At 44.1% G+C, this 19,646-nt stretch overlaps 1 protein-coding gene across 8 annotated transcripts in view; it reads right to left on the bottom strand.

Moving 5' to 3' along the window:
- The window catches only part of cdon (cell adhesion associated, oncogene regulated), a 382,189-nt gene that overhangs the window by 56,971 nt on the left and 305,572 nt on the right, over positions 1-19,646 (bottom strand). For 7 of the 8 annotated variants that reach the window (XM_060923511.1, XM_060923509.1, XM_060923515.1 and 4 more), the window contains 2 exons: positions 11,800-11,905; positions 281-403 (listed from right to left, as the gene is read on the bottom strand). In XM_060923511.1, the coding sequence (XP_060779494.1) occupies positions 281-403; positions 11,800-11,905 (229 nt within the window). The remainder of the gene's footprint in view (positions 1-280; positions 404-11,799; positions 11,906-19,646) is intronic. The other variant, XM_060923516.1, reaches the window with a different exon arrangement.

Raw genomic sequence — 19,646 nt, 5'->3', positions numbered from 1 at the left:
AGTACTAAACAAAACTGTACAGCAAGCTTCTTACAGGTTCAAAGCTTTGTGCTAATAACAGAGTCACTGTGTGCATTGAGTCTTGTTTTGATTACCCCAGGCCTGTATTAATAACAGTCATTAGAATATGACGTAAAGGCGATGAAGCACAATGTGTCCTATTGTCTGACTTTAATAAACCATTGCTGTGTCCCGGTCTGTAATTATAGCAGTAGCTTTTATAGCCTCCTGTAGTGCATTCAAGTATCACATTCCCATAACAGTACTCTCTCTCTCTCACCTTTAGTTTCACATATCATCACGTTACTGTAATCGCTTTCTCCTGCATCATTGTAGCACTGCATCTTAATGTCATAGGATGTCTCAGGTTGGAGCTGACTAATCATGTGCCAGCGCTTGATACCTGTGGGAGGGTGAAATGAAAGTGGCAATGTTACAGTGACATAATTACACAGGGCTGCCTCCTTTAAGTGCATTTCGTTCACTATTAACCAGTGAAATCCTCTCCCTTTATTTGTCTCTTTCTCACTATTTCCACTCTTTCTTTCTCTCCCCCTTCTCCCCAAGTCCCATGATGCTTCAGACACATGCTTTATTCCAGTCAGATTCCTTATAAGGCAACTTATTGTTTGCTCTGCCTGGGCTTCAGTACACCAACACTACTGTGCACACACTCTGATCTCACAGATGAACACATACATGCACTCTGAGTCAGCTCTTTAATGATATCTTTAAAGACAGTGGGACAGAGGTTCATGAGCATGCAGCCCAAGATTTGAATAGGAACTCATAACATGCACACACAACAGCACACAAAAAGCATGGATAGCTGTTGAGCTTGGTTTCCTGTGAGGCTGATCTATCTGACTAAGGATGCACAACCCTGTTTCCGAAAAAGCTGAGACACAGTGTAAAATGTAAATAAAAACAGAATGCTTTCATTTGCAAATCATACAAATCCTATATTCCACTGAAAATAGTACAAAGACAACATTTCAAATGTTCAAACTGAAATTTTCTTGTTTTTGAAAAATATGCGCTCATTTTGATTTTAATGCCAGCAACCTGTTTCAAAAAAGTTGGGACAGGGGCAACAAAAGATTAGAAATGTTGTGTAATGCTTAAAAAAAAAAAACACCTGGTGGAACATCTCACAACTAATTAGGCTAATTGGTAACAGGTCAATAACATGATTGGGTATAAAATGAGCATTCCAGAGAGGCTGAGTCTCTCAGAAGTAAAGATGAGGAAGGGTTCACAACTCTGAAAGACTGTGTAGGCAAATAGTGCATCAATTTTTAATAACTGTCCTCAATGTAAAATTGCAAAGAATTTGGGGATCACACCATTTGGGATACATCATATCATTAAAAGATTCAGAGAGTATGGAGAAATCTCTGTATACAAGGTCCAAGGACGAAAACCAATATTGGATACCTCTGATGATTGGGCGCTTGGGTGGCACTGAATTAAAAACAGACACAATTTTCTAGTGGAAATCACTACATGGCCTCAAGAACACTTCTGAAAACCATCATCTGTGAGCACAGATCACTGCATCCAGAAGTGCAAGTTAAAATTCTACCATGCAAAGAAGAAACCATATATAAACAATAACCAAAAACACTGCCATCTTCTCTGGGCCCAAGCACATTTACAATGGATTGAGGCGAAGTGTAAAATTATCCTGTGGTCTGACGAATCAAAATTTAAAATTCTTTTTAGAACTCAAGGCTGCCATGTCCTCTGGTTTAAAGAAGAGAGGGACCACATGGTCTGTTATCATTGCACAGTTCAAAAGCCACCATCTGTGATGGTATGGGGGTGCATTAGTGCACATGGCATGGATAGCTTGTACATCTGGGAAGGCACCATTAATGCTGAATGACATATATAGCTTTTTTACAACATACATATGCTCCCATCCAGATGATGTCTTTTTCAGGACAGGCCTTGCTTCTTTCAGCAATACAATGCCAAACTGCACTCTGCACGTATTACAACTGCATGGCTCCATAGTAAGAGAGAGTCTGGACGATGAACTTGCCTGCCTGCACTCCAGACCTATCTCCCACTGAAAACATTTAGCACATTATGGAAAGGAAAATACAACAAAGTAGACCCCAAACTGTTGAACAGCTGAAATCTAATATCAGGCAAGAATGGGACGAGATTTCACTTTCAAAACTACAGCAATTGGTCTCCTTAGTTCCCAACTGTTTAGAGTATTGTTAAAAGTAGTGGTGATGCAACACAGTGGTAAACATGCCTCTGTCCCAAATTTTTGAAAAATGTTGCCGGCATCAAATTCAAAACAAGCATATATTTTTCAAACAATAACATTTCTGTTTCAACATTTGATATGTTGTCTTTGTACTATTTTCAATTAAATATAGGGTTTCCATGATTTGCAAATCATTGTATTCGGTTTTTATTTATATTTTACGAAGCGTCCCAACTTTTTGGGAAATGGGGGTTGTATTTCTGCCAGCCTGTCAGTTAAAAAATACAAAAAGACAGCTCTCAGGCCAGAGGGGAACACAAAAAAGATGGGAAGGTTTAGGGATCACCAGTTGTGTAAGCCCCTTCTCACTGTCTTGAGTGTAGGGTTTCAGTTTGGGCTCATTTGAAAGGTATCCATTTACAGTGGTGCTTGAAAGTTTGCAAACCCTTTAGAATTTTCTATATTTCTGCACAAATATGACCTAAAACAGGGGTCACCAAACTTTTTTCTCTGGGGGCCACATTGTCGTTCCTGACTGTGATGGGGGGCCGGGGTCGGGTCAGCTATATAATAGAATTATATGACCCAGACAAATATGACCACCAGCAGGCCTCATTGTGTAGTAGAGATTACTAGCCTGGCACAGCCGTCCCCACTACTATATCAACACTTGATTCCTGGCACATATTTGTTTATCTTTACTAGTGGTTTGCAAAAGTAGTAATCGAGTCTTCACACTTTGTTTTAATTTGAAATACCACAGATATTCCATTTATTTATTTTCTAATAAAAATAACATCAAAGCTGTCAAGGTAAGAAACATCTGCCTAGTTGAGGTGATTGACACTGGCAAAGGTGAGTGGAAAATTATAAAAATTGTAGGTCGGCCTGTTGATATTATTTATAATATTAATAATCATTGTGTGCAGCACTTAATAAAGGTCAAATAAATAGGCCTATAAAATAAATACATTTAAAAAACAGTGAAATTATAATAATATGAGCAATAGATGAATAGATCACAGCAGTTGTGCTGTGTCCTGCACGTCATTGCTCTCATCCATAGCCAAAGCAAAAAAACCTCGAATTCTGATGCTCTCTCATTCAGCTGGTCATACACGTTGTCCCCCAAATCTTCGGTTCGCCTGGTCATAGTAGGTGCAGAGAGACTCACCGTGTTGAGCGCATCCTTCTTGTCGGGACACACCTCCTCGGCCACAGCAAGCATGCATACTTTAACAAAGTCCCCATCAGTAAACAGCTTTCCATGGGTAGCTAGTAGGTGAGCTACCTTATAGCTAGCTCGGACAGCAGCCTGGTTGATCTGGGTTTGGCGAAGGAATACATTCTGTTGTGCAGCCAGTCCGCATTTCATCCTCCGAATCCTGTCTTCTCTTGTTTGCCCTCGCAAACTAGCATACTCTTTGTGGCGGGTTTCGTAGTGACGACGCAGATTATATTCTTTGAAAACCGACACACTTTCTTTACATACAAGACAAACTACACGGTCCTTACACTGAACGAAAAAATAATCGGTGGTCCACTGTTCTTTAAAAACTCTACACTCTCTGTCAACTTTTCACTTACCGCTCGCCATTTTGCTGTCCTGAACACTGACAGTTCTTTGCGCGTGCCTGTCACTGCTTGATCGCGAGCATATGACGAAAATTCGGAAAATACGAATAGTTCACTTTATAACTAAATATCAATTTTAATTGATAAAATCAACAAAATACAAGATGCAGACATATTATTATTTGCCAAAAAGCAATTTAAAAAATAGGCCATGACCACTTTTGGGGATTGCCTCATAGGGCTGGTTCAAGTGGTGGGGGGCAGAGGGGCTGGGGGGCCGGTCAAAGGGGGGTGGCGGGCCGGAGTTGGCCCGCGGGCCGTAGTTTGATGACCCCGACCTAAAACATCATCAGATTTTCACACAAGTCCTAAAAGTAGATAAAGAGAACCCAGTTAAACAAATGAGACAAAAAATATTATACTTGGTCATTTAATTATTGAGGAAAATGATCCAATATTACATATCTGTGAGTGGCAAAAGTATGTGAACCTTTGCTTTCAGTATCTGGTGTGACCCCCTTGTGCAGCAATAACTGCAACTAAATGTTTCTGGTAACTGTTGATCAGTCCTGCACACCGGCTTGGAGGAATTTTAGCCCATTCCTCTGTATAGAACAGCTTCAACTCTGGGATGTTGGTGAGTTTCCTCACATGAACTGCTTGCCCTTCCACAACATTTCAATTGGATTAAGGTCAGGACTTTGACTTGGTCATTCCAAAACATTAACTTTATTCTTCTTTAACCATTCTTTGGTAGAACGACTTGTGTGCTTAGGGTCATTGTTTTGCTGCATGACCCACCTTTTCTTGAGATTCAGTTCATGGACAGATGTCCTGACATTTTCCTTTAGAATTCACTGGTATAATTCAGAATTCATTGTTCCATCAAGGATGGCAAGCCGTCCTGACCCAGATGCAGCAAAACAGGCCCAAACCATGATACACCACTATGTTTCACAGATGGGATAAGGTTCTGATGCTGGAATGCAGTGTTTTCTTTTCTCCAAACATAACGCTTCTCATTTAAACCAAAAAGTTCTATTTTGGACTCATCCATCCACAAAATATTTTTCCAATAGCCTTCTGGTTTGTCCACGTGATCTTTAGCAAACTGCAGATGAGCAGCAATGCTCTTTTTGGAGAGCAGTGGCTTTCTCCTTACAACCCTGCCATGCACACCATTGTTCAGTGTTCTCCTGATGGTGGACTCATGAACATTAACATTAGCAGGGATGAGAGTGGGTCCTGATGAAAAAAAGCAGAAAATCTGTAAAATGTCCTGAGGGTGCTGCAGGTGCCCGAAGTAATAAGGGGGGGTCCAGGGGGACCCCCCCCCATGAATTTTTTTTTCAAAATGAGACCTTACACACCCTATTTCCTGCAATCTGAGCTGTAGTTAATTCAAACACCTAAGGCCTATTTTCATACTTAATGAAATAAAAACACTATTATATAGAACAATACATATCAAAATCAATATGTGTATTGCATTAATTCAAAATAATATGTACATTTTATGGGGACTGGTTATTACTCATTGTCAACATCACTTGTTTTTCAAAAAAAAAATGTCCATTAAAATCCATAGTTATTTACAGTTCCATTAATAATTCAAATTTTCATATATTCAATATATTGAATTAAATAAAAACATTTATATATCTTATCGAGACTGACCTTTTCCTAATGTCCACATTACTTGTATATGATTTCTTCACAATGTCTATTTAAACTTTAAAGTTATACAGTTATCAACACTGTCAGCTATAATTCAAATTATCATATATTCAATGTATTGAATCAAACAAATGCATATTTTATGGGGACTGTCTTTATCTTATTGTCCACATCACTTGTATGTTTTCTTCAAAAGGAAGAGCATATGTCTATTCACACTTTTTACAGTTAAGTTGTTTACAGTTCCCAGTTGTTTTTGAAACAAATTTTCATTAGATCATTTAGAATTCTTCTTCAGCTTCTTGGCCAAAGCCAAAAGCTCATCAGTCCTCTCTTTTTTCCCTTTTTCTTTCATTAGCCAGCGCCTCCTGTGTTTTTACATACTCTAACCTGGTTCTCTTCTGCTCTCTCTCACACTCCTCTCTTGCTTTCCTTTTGCTTTGCTAAACTTGTTTTTTTATACCAGCATCAATTTCATGTACCTTCGCTTCATCTCGCTTGTCAATAGTATTCGACATCTTGAGAAAAAAATGCCAATTAGAGGAGCGTATTTTTGATATGCAGCTCAGGAACATGTGTAAGTTTTGATAAAAGAAAGCGGATGTGGGTATCTTTGTAAAAACTGTTTTGATTGGCTATTATGGTCTCGACATCGATGTTTTGACCAATAACAATGTAGGTAACACGAATTTTACATCACATTCAACGAGATTAAACGAGACTAAAGATGGCGACTTACAAATAATGTGTAAACATCGTTGGAGTTAATTAAGTTTGAACAACATGAAGGAACATACCCCAACCCCCCTCAATTAATTAAAAAAAATTCTCAACGGATTTGGCATAATATAAAAAGGTTGCTTTTTTTACTCAGAAAAAGCAGAAATCTGCCAAAAAGCAGAAAACTCTCATCCCTGCATTAGCCAATGTGAGAGAGGCCTTCAGTTGCTTGGAAGTTACCCTGGGGTCCTTTGTGACCTCGCCGAATATTACACACCTTGCACTTGAAGTGATCTGTGTGGGTCGACCATTCCTGGGGAGGGTAACAATGGTCTTGAATTTCTTCCATTTGTACACAATCTGTCTGACTGTGAATTGGTGGAGTCCAAACTCTTTAGAGATGGTTTTATAACCTTTTCCAGCCTGATGAGCATCAACAACACTTTTCTGAGGTCCTCAGAAATCTCCTTTGTTCGTGCCATGATACACTTCCACAATCATGTTTTGTGAAGATCAGACTTTGATAGATCCCTGTTCTTTAAATAAAACAGGGTGCCCACTCACACCTGATTGCCATCCCATTGATTGAAAACACTTGACTCTAATTTCACCTTCAAATTAACTGTTAATCCTAGAGGTTCACATACATTTGCCACTCACAGATATGTAATATTGGATCATTTTCCTCAATAAATAAATGACCAAGTATAATATTTTTGTCTCATTTGTTTAACTGGGTTCTCTTTATCTACTTTTAGGACTTGTGAAAATCTGATGATGTTTTAGGTCATATTTATGCAGAAATATAGAAAATTCTAAAGGGTTCACAAACTTTCAAGCACCACTGTATTTAAAACACATTTTTTAGCTGTTTCATTATGCCATACTACAGGTTTTCTGCATGTCAATCTGCAGACACATCACACCGGATACCCATTACTCCCACACATACACACACAAAATATCTATGAATTAACTTCAACCTAAAAGCCCCTTCCAATTTAGCATGGATCTACATGGAGCACATAACAGTGTGCAACTTGAAAGTACTCAAATGGTAGTTGGCTAGTGTGAATGAGCACAAAGAGTGGACTAGTTGGTACAATGCAGTGTGGGAAATAAGGCCAGACCGGCGGACACTGACTGGTAATTTTCGCATTTGCCCGTCTGTATTTCAAAAACACTGGATCGGATGGCCGATAAAAAATAATTTCAATGTGTCCATCTGTATTTCAAAAGCATCAAACCGGATGGCCCATGAAAAAACTGTAAAGATATGGGTCTAATCTACGTTCAATTTTCTTCCAAATGTTACACTGGGCGAATACATGATGTCATAACACAGCCTGTGAAACAAGGGCCTCCGCAGACCTGAATTTAAAAATTCGTAACTCAGCCACCGATGATCCTAGCCCCGCCAAAATTTACAGGCATGTCCCTCTCCCTGAGCCCTTTCAAACCAACACAGGCACGGCCTGCTATGACTCTGCCTTGGCCCGTTATTCACCCCAAAACCCCCGCATGAGCGCTGCTCATGGAAATCTTTCACATGAGCCCTGGCTCAAGCCAGCCTTTAAAAATTCATACCTTGGCCACCAATGGGCCTAGCCCCGCCAAAATTTACAGGCACATCCCTCTCCCCAAGACCTTTCGAACCAGCCAAGGCTCGGCCCGATCTGACATCAGGAGCAAGCACAGATTGTGGAAAGTTTTAGCATGAGTCCTAGCTCTAGCCACTCACGCGTGCAGGGATTTTAAAAATCATAACTCGGCCACCAAAGGTCCTAGTCCCGCCAAAATTTACAGCTACCTCCCATTCCCCGAGTGGCAGACTAAATAAAACAATAATAATACACTCAGTATTCACTGTTGTTTTTATTGCATGATGCAGTTGAACTAGTGTTTTAGGGTTGACAGTATCCGATTGATCCAGCTGGTTGATTAAGAGTTCAGTTTACATGAAACTTTGGAGTACAGTATTATGTTAAGTGCCAAACTGCCAATCACTGGTTATGTTGTTATTCTTATGTGCATTTTTTTATTCATAATAAGAATGACCGTCATAGCCATATGCTATGGAGGATGTCAATTTATATTTTAATAGAGTTTTTATTTTCCTATATTTTCTATGTTCTAGTCCAGCAGATTTTAGTCTGAATGCTAAATGATATTACGATGTCTTAAAATATTAAGTCATTTTGTTACAAAAAGTTACTTGGAATCTCGTACTCAAAATTTTAACTCTATTATGTAAGAATAGTTGTATTGTTAATTACTAAATTTCTTACTGATGTATTATAAACAGGGCTTTGAACCAGAATTTTTTCCCTATTGATTCGTTCCGAACAGAAACGGAATTTTAACGTTTCCGGTTTTGGGTCCCACCATTAAATAGACGTTCCCGAACCGGTTAGAACAAACAAATTTCGTTCCCGGAACGGTTAATTACGTTCCCTGTCAGCTGTTTAACAAATGGCTATAAAATTATGTCTCTGTCTCATCCAGCTTAAGCCAAATGTAGGCTAATTCTATTACAGCCTTCATTAAATAAGACAAGAAATAATTCAAAACAATTATTATTTCAAATGTTGGCGATTTGGATTCTCAGTATGTCTTCCCATCTACACAAACAGAAAAAGTGCCAAAAATGAAAGATAATTCTTTTAGTGTGTTACCAAAGGCTAGTCAGGCCCTATAGAGGGCTACTGCATGAGGTCACCGCGCCGCGAGATTTTGTTAGGCGCCATATTGGAAGACCAAGTACACATCTATGCAAGTACTAGGGTTGGGCGGTATCCAAATTTTGATACCTTTAAACTGTCTCTGTGTTTTCCCGGGGTATACGGTATTACCGAGAAAAAAATAATATTTTGTTTCGGCCTACTGTGTAACGTGCGCCTATGCCTCAAATGTACTATTTAAAAGCAGCATAGCGAATTATGTGCATTGTGGTATGGATTAAGCAGCAAAGCGAATTTTGTGCATTGATGAATGGATTAAGAGATATTTAAAAGCATCACGCAGCTCTTCCTTCATCCTGAAAATAGCATTCAACTGTCGTTTACACATGTCTGCGTTGAAACGCCATTTGCAGCACTATTTCACCTACTCCATCAAAAAAAAGTACACGATGAGCAGGATCATACCCTTTCAAGCATGGGAAATAAAAAAAAGAAAAAGAATCAACCAACACCCAAGTCCGTTTAGACTGCGCGATAAACCATATTCTTCAGCGCAAATGAGGCGAACCTAATTCAAATGCGTGATAGCTGCACAAGGCAAAATCATATGGGCCCACGTCATGCCATGGCGGGGAAATTAATAATCAAATGGCCTTACCTTGCTTAAAACGTTGTCTTGATCACATAACTCCTTACAATTATTCCACTTAAATCCATACGGTTTAACACACCCAACAAAGATAGCAAGCGCATTGCTAATTCCCACCAGAAACCTAACAGTTTACGCTACGATGTTTTCTTCCGTTTCTTCAGTAGATGACATTTCAAACGTTTATTACCCACATCCCAAATGTCATACGTTATATTATTTTACCTTGTTGTTACTCATGTAACCTACTCAAAACACAACTCATTGGAGAGATCTCGTGGAAGTGGAGTACCCCAGGCTATGGTGTGCCTTAGGGGACATATTAGATTTTTCGTTTGGTTTGAAACCAAAATACTGCCACACTGCCGATGTTGTATTTTTTTTTTGCCACTAACTCGTTATCTTGACTTGCCATCTTTCAACCGCAGTCTCAGTCTCTTTTTTTTTTTTTAGATAGGACAGTATAGAGAGACAGAGAATGAGCGGGGGAGAGAGAGACGGGATCGGGAAATAACCTCGGGTCGGAATCGAACCCGGGTCCCCGGATTTATGGTACGGTGCCTTAGCCATCTGAGCCATGACACCCCCGGTCTCAGTCTCTTGCGAAGCTTTCTGTCAGACTCCAAATGTCACGCAGGGTTGCCATGGTAACGACATAAACAACCCTGCACGCGATGAGAACTTCTTTAGGAAATTGATAGAATTAGTGAAAATACGATCACACAGTTATTCGGGATGATCTTCAATTTATTATTTTATATTATGACCTCATGTACTCCATATTTATTTAAATATTATATATTTTTTTTAAATGACGGTAATGAGTCCGATACCGTTGGTACTTTTGGATACCTCGGGATACCTTCTTACCGTAATACCGCCCAACCCTAGCAAGTACATACATACATAAAACAAACTACACCTGAAATGTAGCCAGGGCCGGTTCTGCCCTAATCTGGACCCGGGTGCAACATCGCGCAACCCCCCCCCAAAAAAAAAAACACACACCAGTCTAAATCAGGACAACCATCACATAACTATAACTATAAACATTTTATATCAACTATGTTAACTAAATGGGCTATAATAAATAAGCCTGCAGGCAGCCACAGCGGGCTGCCTCAGAAAAGTAACCATTCAATGACACAACTGAAAGCCTGCAGCCACGGCGGGCTGCCTTAAAAAGTAACCATTTGTCTTACCTTAAAACTCGTTTTGCATTTTCTGCCTCCTTTTTTGTATTTTCGACCCTCCGTTTATTTTCTTTCCTTTTCTGAAAACCCGATTTGTGTCCAGACATTTTGTTCTGCTACCAACAAACTAACTCGTCAGGTCTCGTCTCTCGAGCCCGCGATGATTCCCGTGGGAAGGGCAACAATTGATACATTTTTACAAACAGCCAATAGGGAGGTTGCAACGTTCAGGCTCTTCTTTGCTCAGACACTCAGTAATGCATTTACTCACTTATTATGACGTGGAGACGTGATAGTAGTCCACCCTCCCGCTCTCTCCATTCAGTCAGCGAACGTCACACAGGAAGTGAACCCCAGCGGGTCATAGAAACTTGCACAGGAGAAGAATGACTTTTTTATTTGTAGGCTACGGAAACTTTGAGGAACGAAATTAAAACCGGTATTAACCGGTTACCATTATTTTTAATAAGTGTTTCTGTTCCGGAACATAAAAAATAATAAAGTTTCTGGTTTCGTTTCTGTTCCATGTGAAATAGAAAAAGTTCCCGGTTTTCGTTCCTTGAACCGGTTCAAAGCCCTGATTATAAACATAGTATAAAAAAAGTCATTGCTGGCATAATGTTTGAGTGTTATTATAGTACCTATATATGAGTAAGTTGTAACCAACTGGAACATCCTTGTCCCCATACTTTTTTCTAGACATGGAACTGACCTGTGTGTACTACTGTTTTCTTGGGTATAACTTTAAGCATATTTTTCTTGAATCTTTTGACATTTTCTTGTAAATTATATTTAATTTGTAGTGTAATTAGCAACTAATGTTGAGTGTATTTTGGCCTTTGAAGATCACAAAAATGTGCCTGGAAATAGCTGAGAAGCCATCTCCAGGCATCTAATGTCCTTCAGCTTCAACACCATTGTTCCAGGCCTTTGGCCCATCATTCGGACAGGCTGAAATTTGGACACACAAACAACATTTCAGACTTGTCTGTCCTGTGAAAATCTACTTAAAATTCCTTATGTCCCACACTGCAATAGATAAACAACAGAGTGTAAAAAAATAGCTAGCATGAAGCATACCATCTATCACATCTCTCTTATAATCACCATCATTGTCACTGTCTGTAGGTCGATAGTAGATGTAGAAGCCCTGGATATGGGTGTTGTTGTTACTGGAAGTGGTGTACTATTGGAGAGAACCAGAAAGACAGACACAGAAGTTACCAAAATGCAGAATTACATAAGTTCACTCTGCCAAACACAAGTAGCACACTGAGCCCGAAGGAACTAACATTCAGAGAAAACCACTGAGAATGAAAATCACATTCTTTCTCTTGCTCACTAATATATTTTGTCCTTCTATTCCCTAAAACAGAACACATTCTCCTCCCATGCCCACATTCTAAAAAAGGCTTCATTCTACTTTGCTCTTTATAACTGCATCTTGACACAGCCCTCTAATATGTTTGGCAAACACATCCACACCTGCTCATAGCCTCCGAAGAAGGCCAGTTCTTACACATTGTTTCATACAGCACAGACTTGTGTGAGCAGTTATGATTTCTCTTTACATCATCTGTGCTGTTAACTAAGGACTAGGAAATGATGCAGGTGGTCACTGACAGCATTCCATGTATGCACTAAACATAAAGCAGCTGTTGTATTCTGTTCGTTGACAATATAAGGAATTTTGAAATGCATGAGTGTTTATAACCATTTAATGCAATTCCAAATTACATGTCCACTAAAAGTTGAGGTAAAAATTTATAGGAATAGCCAAACAGTTCTCTTGTAGTGAGCACAGTTTTATAGCCATTCTAACAAAATCATATTGGGCACAGTTTGTAAGTCAAGCCATACCAGGTGGGAAAACAGTACAGTTGGTATTATACAGATGATAGAAAGAAACTTATACACCATATGCCTTGTACACATATAAAGGGGATAAAACAGCCAAAGATAAACTTTATTTCATATTAAAAAAGTACTTGAGGAAAGTGTGGAAAATATTATGTTTGTATGGGCGCTGTGTGAGACGGCTGCCTCTCCAGTAGCTCTATAGTTTTTAGCTCTTTAAACCCCTTTTTTTACTTTTTTGCTCTTCTTACGAAGACATAGTGTGTTTAACTATATAACATGGATATATTTAACTTTAACACGCAACCAGGAGCCAGTTTTCTCACTTATTCAAGAGAGGAGCTGCTGGCCCTGAAAACAATGGGACGAGCCGGGATATGACACCCCATCCCAGCGGAGCTGAGGAGGAAACCCAGGGGCTGCAAGGCTGAAGCTAAGCTAAAGGCTAGGCTAGTAGACAACTGCCGGTGCTACAAACCATCCATTCCCTCCGTTATCATGGGGAATGTGAACTCGCTGCCGAATAAAGTCGACGAGCTTTCCGCTCTGAACAACCAGCGGATTTACCGGGAGAACAGCTTGTTTATCTTTACGGAGACATGGCTAACACACCTTGTACCAGATGCTAACGTGGACCTGCGGGGATTCACTGCTGTGAGAGCCGACAGAGACACTAACACATGCGGGAAAAGCAAAGGTGGGGGACTCATCATTTATGTCAACAATCGCTGGTATAACCCAGGACATAGCTCTGTAAAGACAGTTTTATGTTGCCCAGACTTGGAGCTACTAGCCGTTAGCCTGCGGCCATATTATCTGCCGAGGGAGTTCAGTCATGTGATCACCATCTGTATTTACATCCCTCCGAGGGCAGACGCAGCCGCTGCATGCCGCTCTGTCACAGCAAGGCTGCAGACACAGCACCCTGAGGCATTTATCATCATTTCTGGGGACTTTAATCATGCTACTTTGGACTCTACTTTGGCTGCTTTTTACCAGTCTGTGGATTGTCCAACAAGGAACAACAGGACAATTGACTTGCTGTATGCTAATGTGAGGGATGCATACAGAGTCACACCCCTCCCCCCACTAGGAAAGTCTGACCACAACCTGGTTCTTCTACAGCCGAAGTACACCCCCCTGGTTCAAAGGCAGCCTGCAACAACTAGTTTCATCAGGAGGTGGTCCCCTGAAATGGAAGATGCCCTCAGAGACTGCTATGACATCACGGACTGGGATGTGCTGCTTAGCCCACACTGTGAGGCCATAGAGGGGCTGACACACTGTCTGACAGATTACCTCAACTTCTGTGCAGACGTGGTCTCCCCCGCTAAGACTGTATGGTGTTACCCTAATAAGCCATGGGTAACACAGGAAGTCAAAGCTGTCCTCAACAGGAAGAAGGCCGCCTTCAGGAGCAGGGATAGGGAGGCGATGAAAGCAGCACAGCAGGAGGTGAAACGCTGCATGAGGGAAGCCAAGGACAGCTACAGGAGAAAGGTGGAGCAGAAGCTGAAGGAGAACAGCATGAGGGAGGTCTGGGAAGGTGTGAAAACCATCACAGGCCACAATACAAAGATCAGAGTTGTTGAGGGGACAGTGGAGAGGGCGAACAAGTTGAATGACTTCTTCAATCGGTTCAACCAGCCCACGTCCCCCCCATCCTCTCCCTCACTGCAGCCATCTCTCCTTCTTCCCTCAACACACCTCCCCCCAGTCATCACAGCAGCCTCATCCTCCTCTCCCACCTCAACACAGACTCCTCTGTGCATTACTGCAAACCAGGTCAGAGGTCAACTGAGGAAGCTTCACCCCAGGAAAGCAGCAGGCACGGACAAGGTGTGTGTTAGGGCTTTGCTGGGATTCGAACCCGGGTCGTTGGTGTGATAATCCAGTAAACCCCCACTAGGCCACCAGGGGGATGACTCAAGTGCAGAGGCATGAGGTGAAAGTAGAGTATCAAAAAAAAAAGTTTATTTACACTATTTACAATCCAATGGAATAAACAAAAAGAAAATCCAAAAGCTCAGAAGATAAACCAAAATAAAAATATCCAAAGGTAAAATGTCCAAAAACAAAAGGAAAGGCAAAATGCTGAACGCTCAGAAGATCAAAAAGGTACAAAGTCCAAAGAAAGCAAAAATATCAAAAACACAAGGGCACAGGCAAGATACGTGGGACAGAGGAAACTAGCACTAGACAGCATAGCATAAAGACTCCGTGACAAGGGAACAAACAGAGGGGTATTTATACACAAACTAATTAAGGAACAGGGCGGGGCAGGAAACAGGCAATCAAGACAAACACAAAACACAGTGGCGGCCTCTAGAGGCCAAAACAAACATGACAAGCATAATAGCGGCCTCTAGAGGCCAAAACAGTCCCAGTCCTAACAGGATCCCCCCCTCTAGGAGCGTCTCCTGACTTTCCCAGGGCGATCCGGATGGGCCGAATGGAAGTCCCGACAAAGTCCTTTATCTAAAATGTCCTGGGCGGGGACCCAACAGCGTTCCTCAGGGCCATAGCCCTCCCAGTCTACCAGATATTGAAGCCCGCCGCGGACCCTGCGGGAGTCAAGCAGGCGATGCACAGTGAACACAGTCTGACCCTGGAAGATGTGTGGGGGGTGGGGGATTCCTAGGGGCAGGGGCATACATGGACGTCAGTACGGGCCGCAACAGGGAAACATGGAATGTGGGGTTGATCCTCAGAGTCTGGGGCAACTGGAGCCGGTAGGCGACAGGGTTCACCCTGCGCACCACCTTGAAGGGGCCAATGAAGCGAGGAGCAAGCTTGCGGTTCTCCACCCGCAGCGGAAGGTCCTTGGTGGACAGCCAAACCCGCTCCCCAGGGCGGAAAGCGTGGGCAGGTCTTCTATGGCGGTTGGCCTGAGTCTGGTTGGTTCTGGAGGTCTGGATGAGGGTCCTCCTGACCTTGCTCCAGGTCTTGCGACACCGTCTCACATATTGGTTGACTGAGGGCACCCCCGCGTCCTCCTCCTGGTCCGGGAACAGAGGTGGCTGGAACCCGAATTGGCACTGGAATGGCGACAGCTTGGTGGTCGACGACTGCAGGGTGTTGTGGGCGTACTCTGCCCATGGCAGCCAGGTGCTCCACGATGTCGGGTTATCCATGGCCAGGCCTCGCAGGGTGGTTTCCAGGTCCTGGTTGAGCCTCTCCGTCTGGCCATTGGACTGTGGGTGGAACCCAGAGGAGAGGCTGGCAGTGGCTCCGATGAGCTTGCAAAACCCGTGCCACACTCGGGAGGAGAACTGGGGCCCCCGGTCTGAGACGATATCCTGTGGGAGACCAAAGACTCGGAAGACGTGATTGAACATTAGTTGAGCTGTTTCAAGGGCAGAAGGGAGCTTGCACAGTGGTATAAAGCCGCAGGCCTTGGAAAATCTGTCAACTATGACCAAAATGACAGTGTTACCTTGTGACTCAGGGAGACCCGTGATGAAGTCGACTGCCATGTGGGACCAGGGATGCCGGGGAATGGTCAGAGGATGCAGGAGGCCCTGGGGATGCTGTCGTGGGTTCTTGCTTCTGGTGCACACCTCGCAGGAAAGGACGAATGACCTTACTTCCTTCTCCATGCTTGGCCACCAGAAGCGTCTTCTCAAAAGTCCAGGATCCTTCGAGCTCCCGGGTGGGCGGTGAGAGGGGACGAGTGACCCCACTGGAGAACCTTGGCCCGGGCTTGATGTGGGACATACAAGAGGCCCGGTGGCCCTGTACCAGGACTGGGGTCCTGGTGTTGGGCTCGTCGGATGGCCTCCTCAATACCCCAGCGGACAGGGGCCACAATCCGGGACACAGGGATAATAGGCCCAACTTCGCTCTCCCTGTTGGTGGGAGCAAACAGCCTGGAAAGCGCGTCAGGTTTGGTGTTTTTGGAGCCGGGGCGGTATGACAGGGTAAAGTTTAACTGACTGAAAAACAAGGCCCACCTAGCCTGTCGTGGATTGAGTCTCTTTGCTTGCTGGAGGTACTCCAGGTTCTTGTGGTCCGTCCGGACCAAAAAGGGATGTTGTGCTCCCTCCAGCCAGTGCCTCCACTCCTCAAGGGCCAGTTTAACTGCTAGCAGTTCTTGATCCCCCACGTCATACCGGGACTCCGCAGAACTCAGGTGGTGGGAGAAGTATGCACAGGGGTGCAACCTTCCTTCCGAGCATTGAGAGAGGACCGCGCCGACGCCGCTGTCCGAGGCGTCTACCTTGACAATGAAGGGTTGTGAAGGGTCCGGGAGGACCAGAATGGGTGCCATGCAGAAGCGGTGCTTGAGGTCTTTGAACGCCTTTTCTGCCTGAGGAGACCAGACATACGATCCACCTGTCCCTTTGGTGAGATCCGATATGGGCGCTGCTACAGAACTAAAGTTCCTGATAAACTTGCGGTAGAAGTTCGCAAATTCTAAGAACCGCTGAACCTCCTTGACGGACTTGGGGGTGGGCCAGTCCCGGACGGCCAGGGTCTTGGCTGGATCCATCTGGAGTTGGCCTGTCCGTACAATAAAACCCAGAAAGGAGATCTCGGGAACATGAAATTCACATTTCTGGGCCTTGGCGAACAGATTGTTCTGTAGCAGCCTCTGGAGAACCTGGCGGACATGGTGGCGGTGCTCCTGCATGGTCTTGGAAAAGATTAGGATGTCGTCGAGGTAGACAAAAACGTACTGGTTAATCATGTCCCTCAAGACATCGTTGATTAGGGCCTGAAAAACAGCTGGTGTGTTGGTGAGTCCGAAGGGCATCACCTGGTACTCATAGTGCCCAGACGGGGTGTTAAAGGCAGTCTTCCACTCGTCTCCCTGTCGGATACGGATGAGGTGGTATGCGTTCCGTAAGTCCAATTTGGTGAAGACAGTGGCACCTTGGAGCAGATCGAACGCTGTGGACATCAGCGGAAGGGGATAGCAGTTGCGTACAGTGATCTCGTTCAGACCCCTGTAATCAATACATGGCCGGAGCCCCCCATCCTTCTTGCCGACAAAGAAGAAGCCGGCACCAGCGGGTGAGGTGGAGGGTCGAATGAACCCAGAGGCCAAGGCGTCCTTGATGTACTCCTCCATGGCCTTGCGTTCTGGCTGAGAGAGGGAAAACAGTCTGCCACGAGGAGGGGTAGTCCCAGGGAGCAAGTCGATGGCACAGTCGTAGGCATGGTGCGGAGGAAGAACGGCGGCCCTGCTCTTGCTGAAAACTTCCTTGAGATCCCAGTACTCTGTGGGAACTTGAGATAACTCGGTGAGATCAGGAGGCTCGGCAGGAGACACAGGAGAGCTAGAGAGCAGACAAGAGGCATAGCAAGCAGGACCCCACTCCACAACCTGGCTAGTGACCCAGTCTATACGAGGGTTGTGGCGGGTGAGCCAAGGAAGACCTAGAATAACTGGGAACTCTGGTGAAGGAATCAGGTGCAGGGATATTTCTTCCTTGTGACCTTGAGACTGGAGGAAGACTGGAGAAGTTACTTGGGTGACTCTTCCGTCACCTAAGGCTTGGCCATCCAGGGCAGACACAGACAGTGGGACTTCAAGAGGAGCAGTCGGGACATTGATACTTTGGGCGAAGTGAACATCCATAAAGTTTCCAGCTGCCCCAGAGTCTAACAAGGCTTGACAAGAGTGGACGGACTCATCCCAAGAGATGGAGACCGGGATGTAGACTTCTTGGCCAGGGAGTTCAGGAGAGAGCGTAGGCCCTGTCACAACCCTCCCTCGGCTGGATGGGGCGGTCCTTTTCCCGAGAGCTCGGGACATGATGCTCGGAAATGGCCAGGCTTGCCACAGTAGATGCAGCACTTGTCCCTCCTTCTGCGCTCCCTCTCAGCTGCGGAGAGACGAGTACGGCCAACTTGCATGGGCTCTGGACAGTCACTGGAGGAGGTAGACGGGCTCCAGGTCGAGGCAGTGAGGCCGGGGAAGCTCAGGACTCGGCGGCGCTCTCTAATCCTGTTGTTAAGATGAGTAGAATGTGAGATCAGAGTTTCGAGGTCACTTGGGCATCCGATAGAGGCCAGGCCGTCTTTGATGGGGTCAGACAAACCATGGTGAAAGGCTGAAACAAGGGCTGCTTTGTTCCATCCGCTGACTGCTGCGAGCGTCTGGAACGCGATGGTGTAGTCTGCGACGCTTCCTTCTTGCCAGATGGACATGAGCTTCCTGGCTGCGTCTTTACTGGTGTCTGCCTGATCGAAGACACGAAGCATCTCCTCCATAAACAACTTGAAATCAGAGCACTCGGGTCCCTGTCTCTGCCAAATGGCCATTGCCCAAGCCTTACCAGCTAACAAGGTTATCACAAAGGCAATCTTGTGGCGATCCGTAGTGTAGGTGGTAAGCTGAAGCTCAAAGGCACTGGATAAGGAACTCCCGGCACTCACCATGCTTGCCGTCATACCTCTGTGGTGCAGGAAGGCTGGGTTCGCAAGGTGAAGGAGACAGCGTGGCGGGAGGCACTGGAGCAGGAGCAGATGGTGGAGCAGGAGCCGGATCAGGATGAGGAGATGCGGGCAGCTGTGCCAGGGTTTTCCCAATTTGCGGAAGCAGTACCTCGTGGTGAGCAAGGGCCTCACGTTGGCTCGTAAGTGTTAGTCCATGAGTGTCCATGGTAGCTCCAAAGTGTGTTAAAGAAGCCATAATTCCTTGAAGGTTAGCCGGGTAGACCATTGAAGACGCCTCTGCTGAGTCGGTCATGACGGAGTCTTTCTGTTAGGGCTTTGCTGGGATTCGAACCCGGGTCGTTGGTGTGATAATCCAGTAAACCCCCACTAGGCCACCAGGGGGATGACTCAAGTGCAGAGGCATGAGGTGAAAGTAGAGTATCAAAAAAAAAAGTTTATTTACACTATTTACAATCCAATGGAAAAAACAAAAAGAAAATCCAAAAGCTCAGAAGATAAACCAAAATAAAAATATCCAAAGGTAAAATGTCCAAAAACAAAAGGAAAGGCAAAATGCTGAACGCTCAGAAGATCAAAAAGGTACAAAGTCCAAAGAAAGCAAAAATATCAAAAACACAAGGGCACAGGCAAGATACGCGGGACAGAGAAAACTAGCACTAGACAGC

This window comes from Neoarius graeffei, chromosome 6 (genome assembly GCF_027579695.1).
Source record: "Neoarius graeffei isolate fNeoGra1 chromosome 6, fNeoGra1.pri, whole genome shotgun sequence".
Lineage (NCBI taxonomy): Eukaryota > Metazoa > Chordata > Actinopteri > Siluriformes > Ariidae > Neoarius > Neoarius graeffei.
The sequence above is the reverse complement of the archived record's forward strand: the minus strand, read 5'-3'. Positions and strand labels throughout refer to the sequence as shown.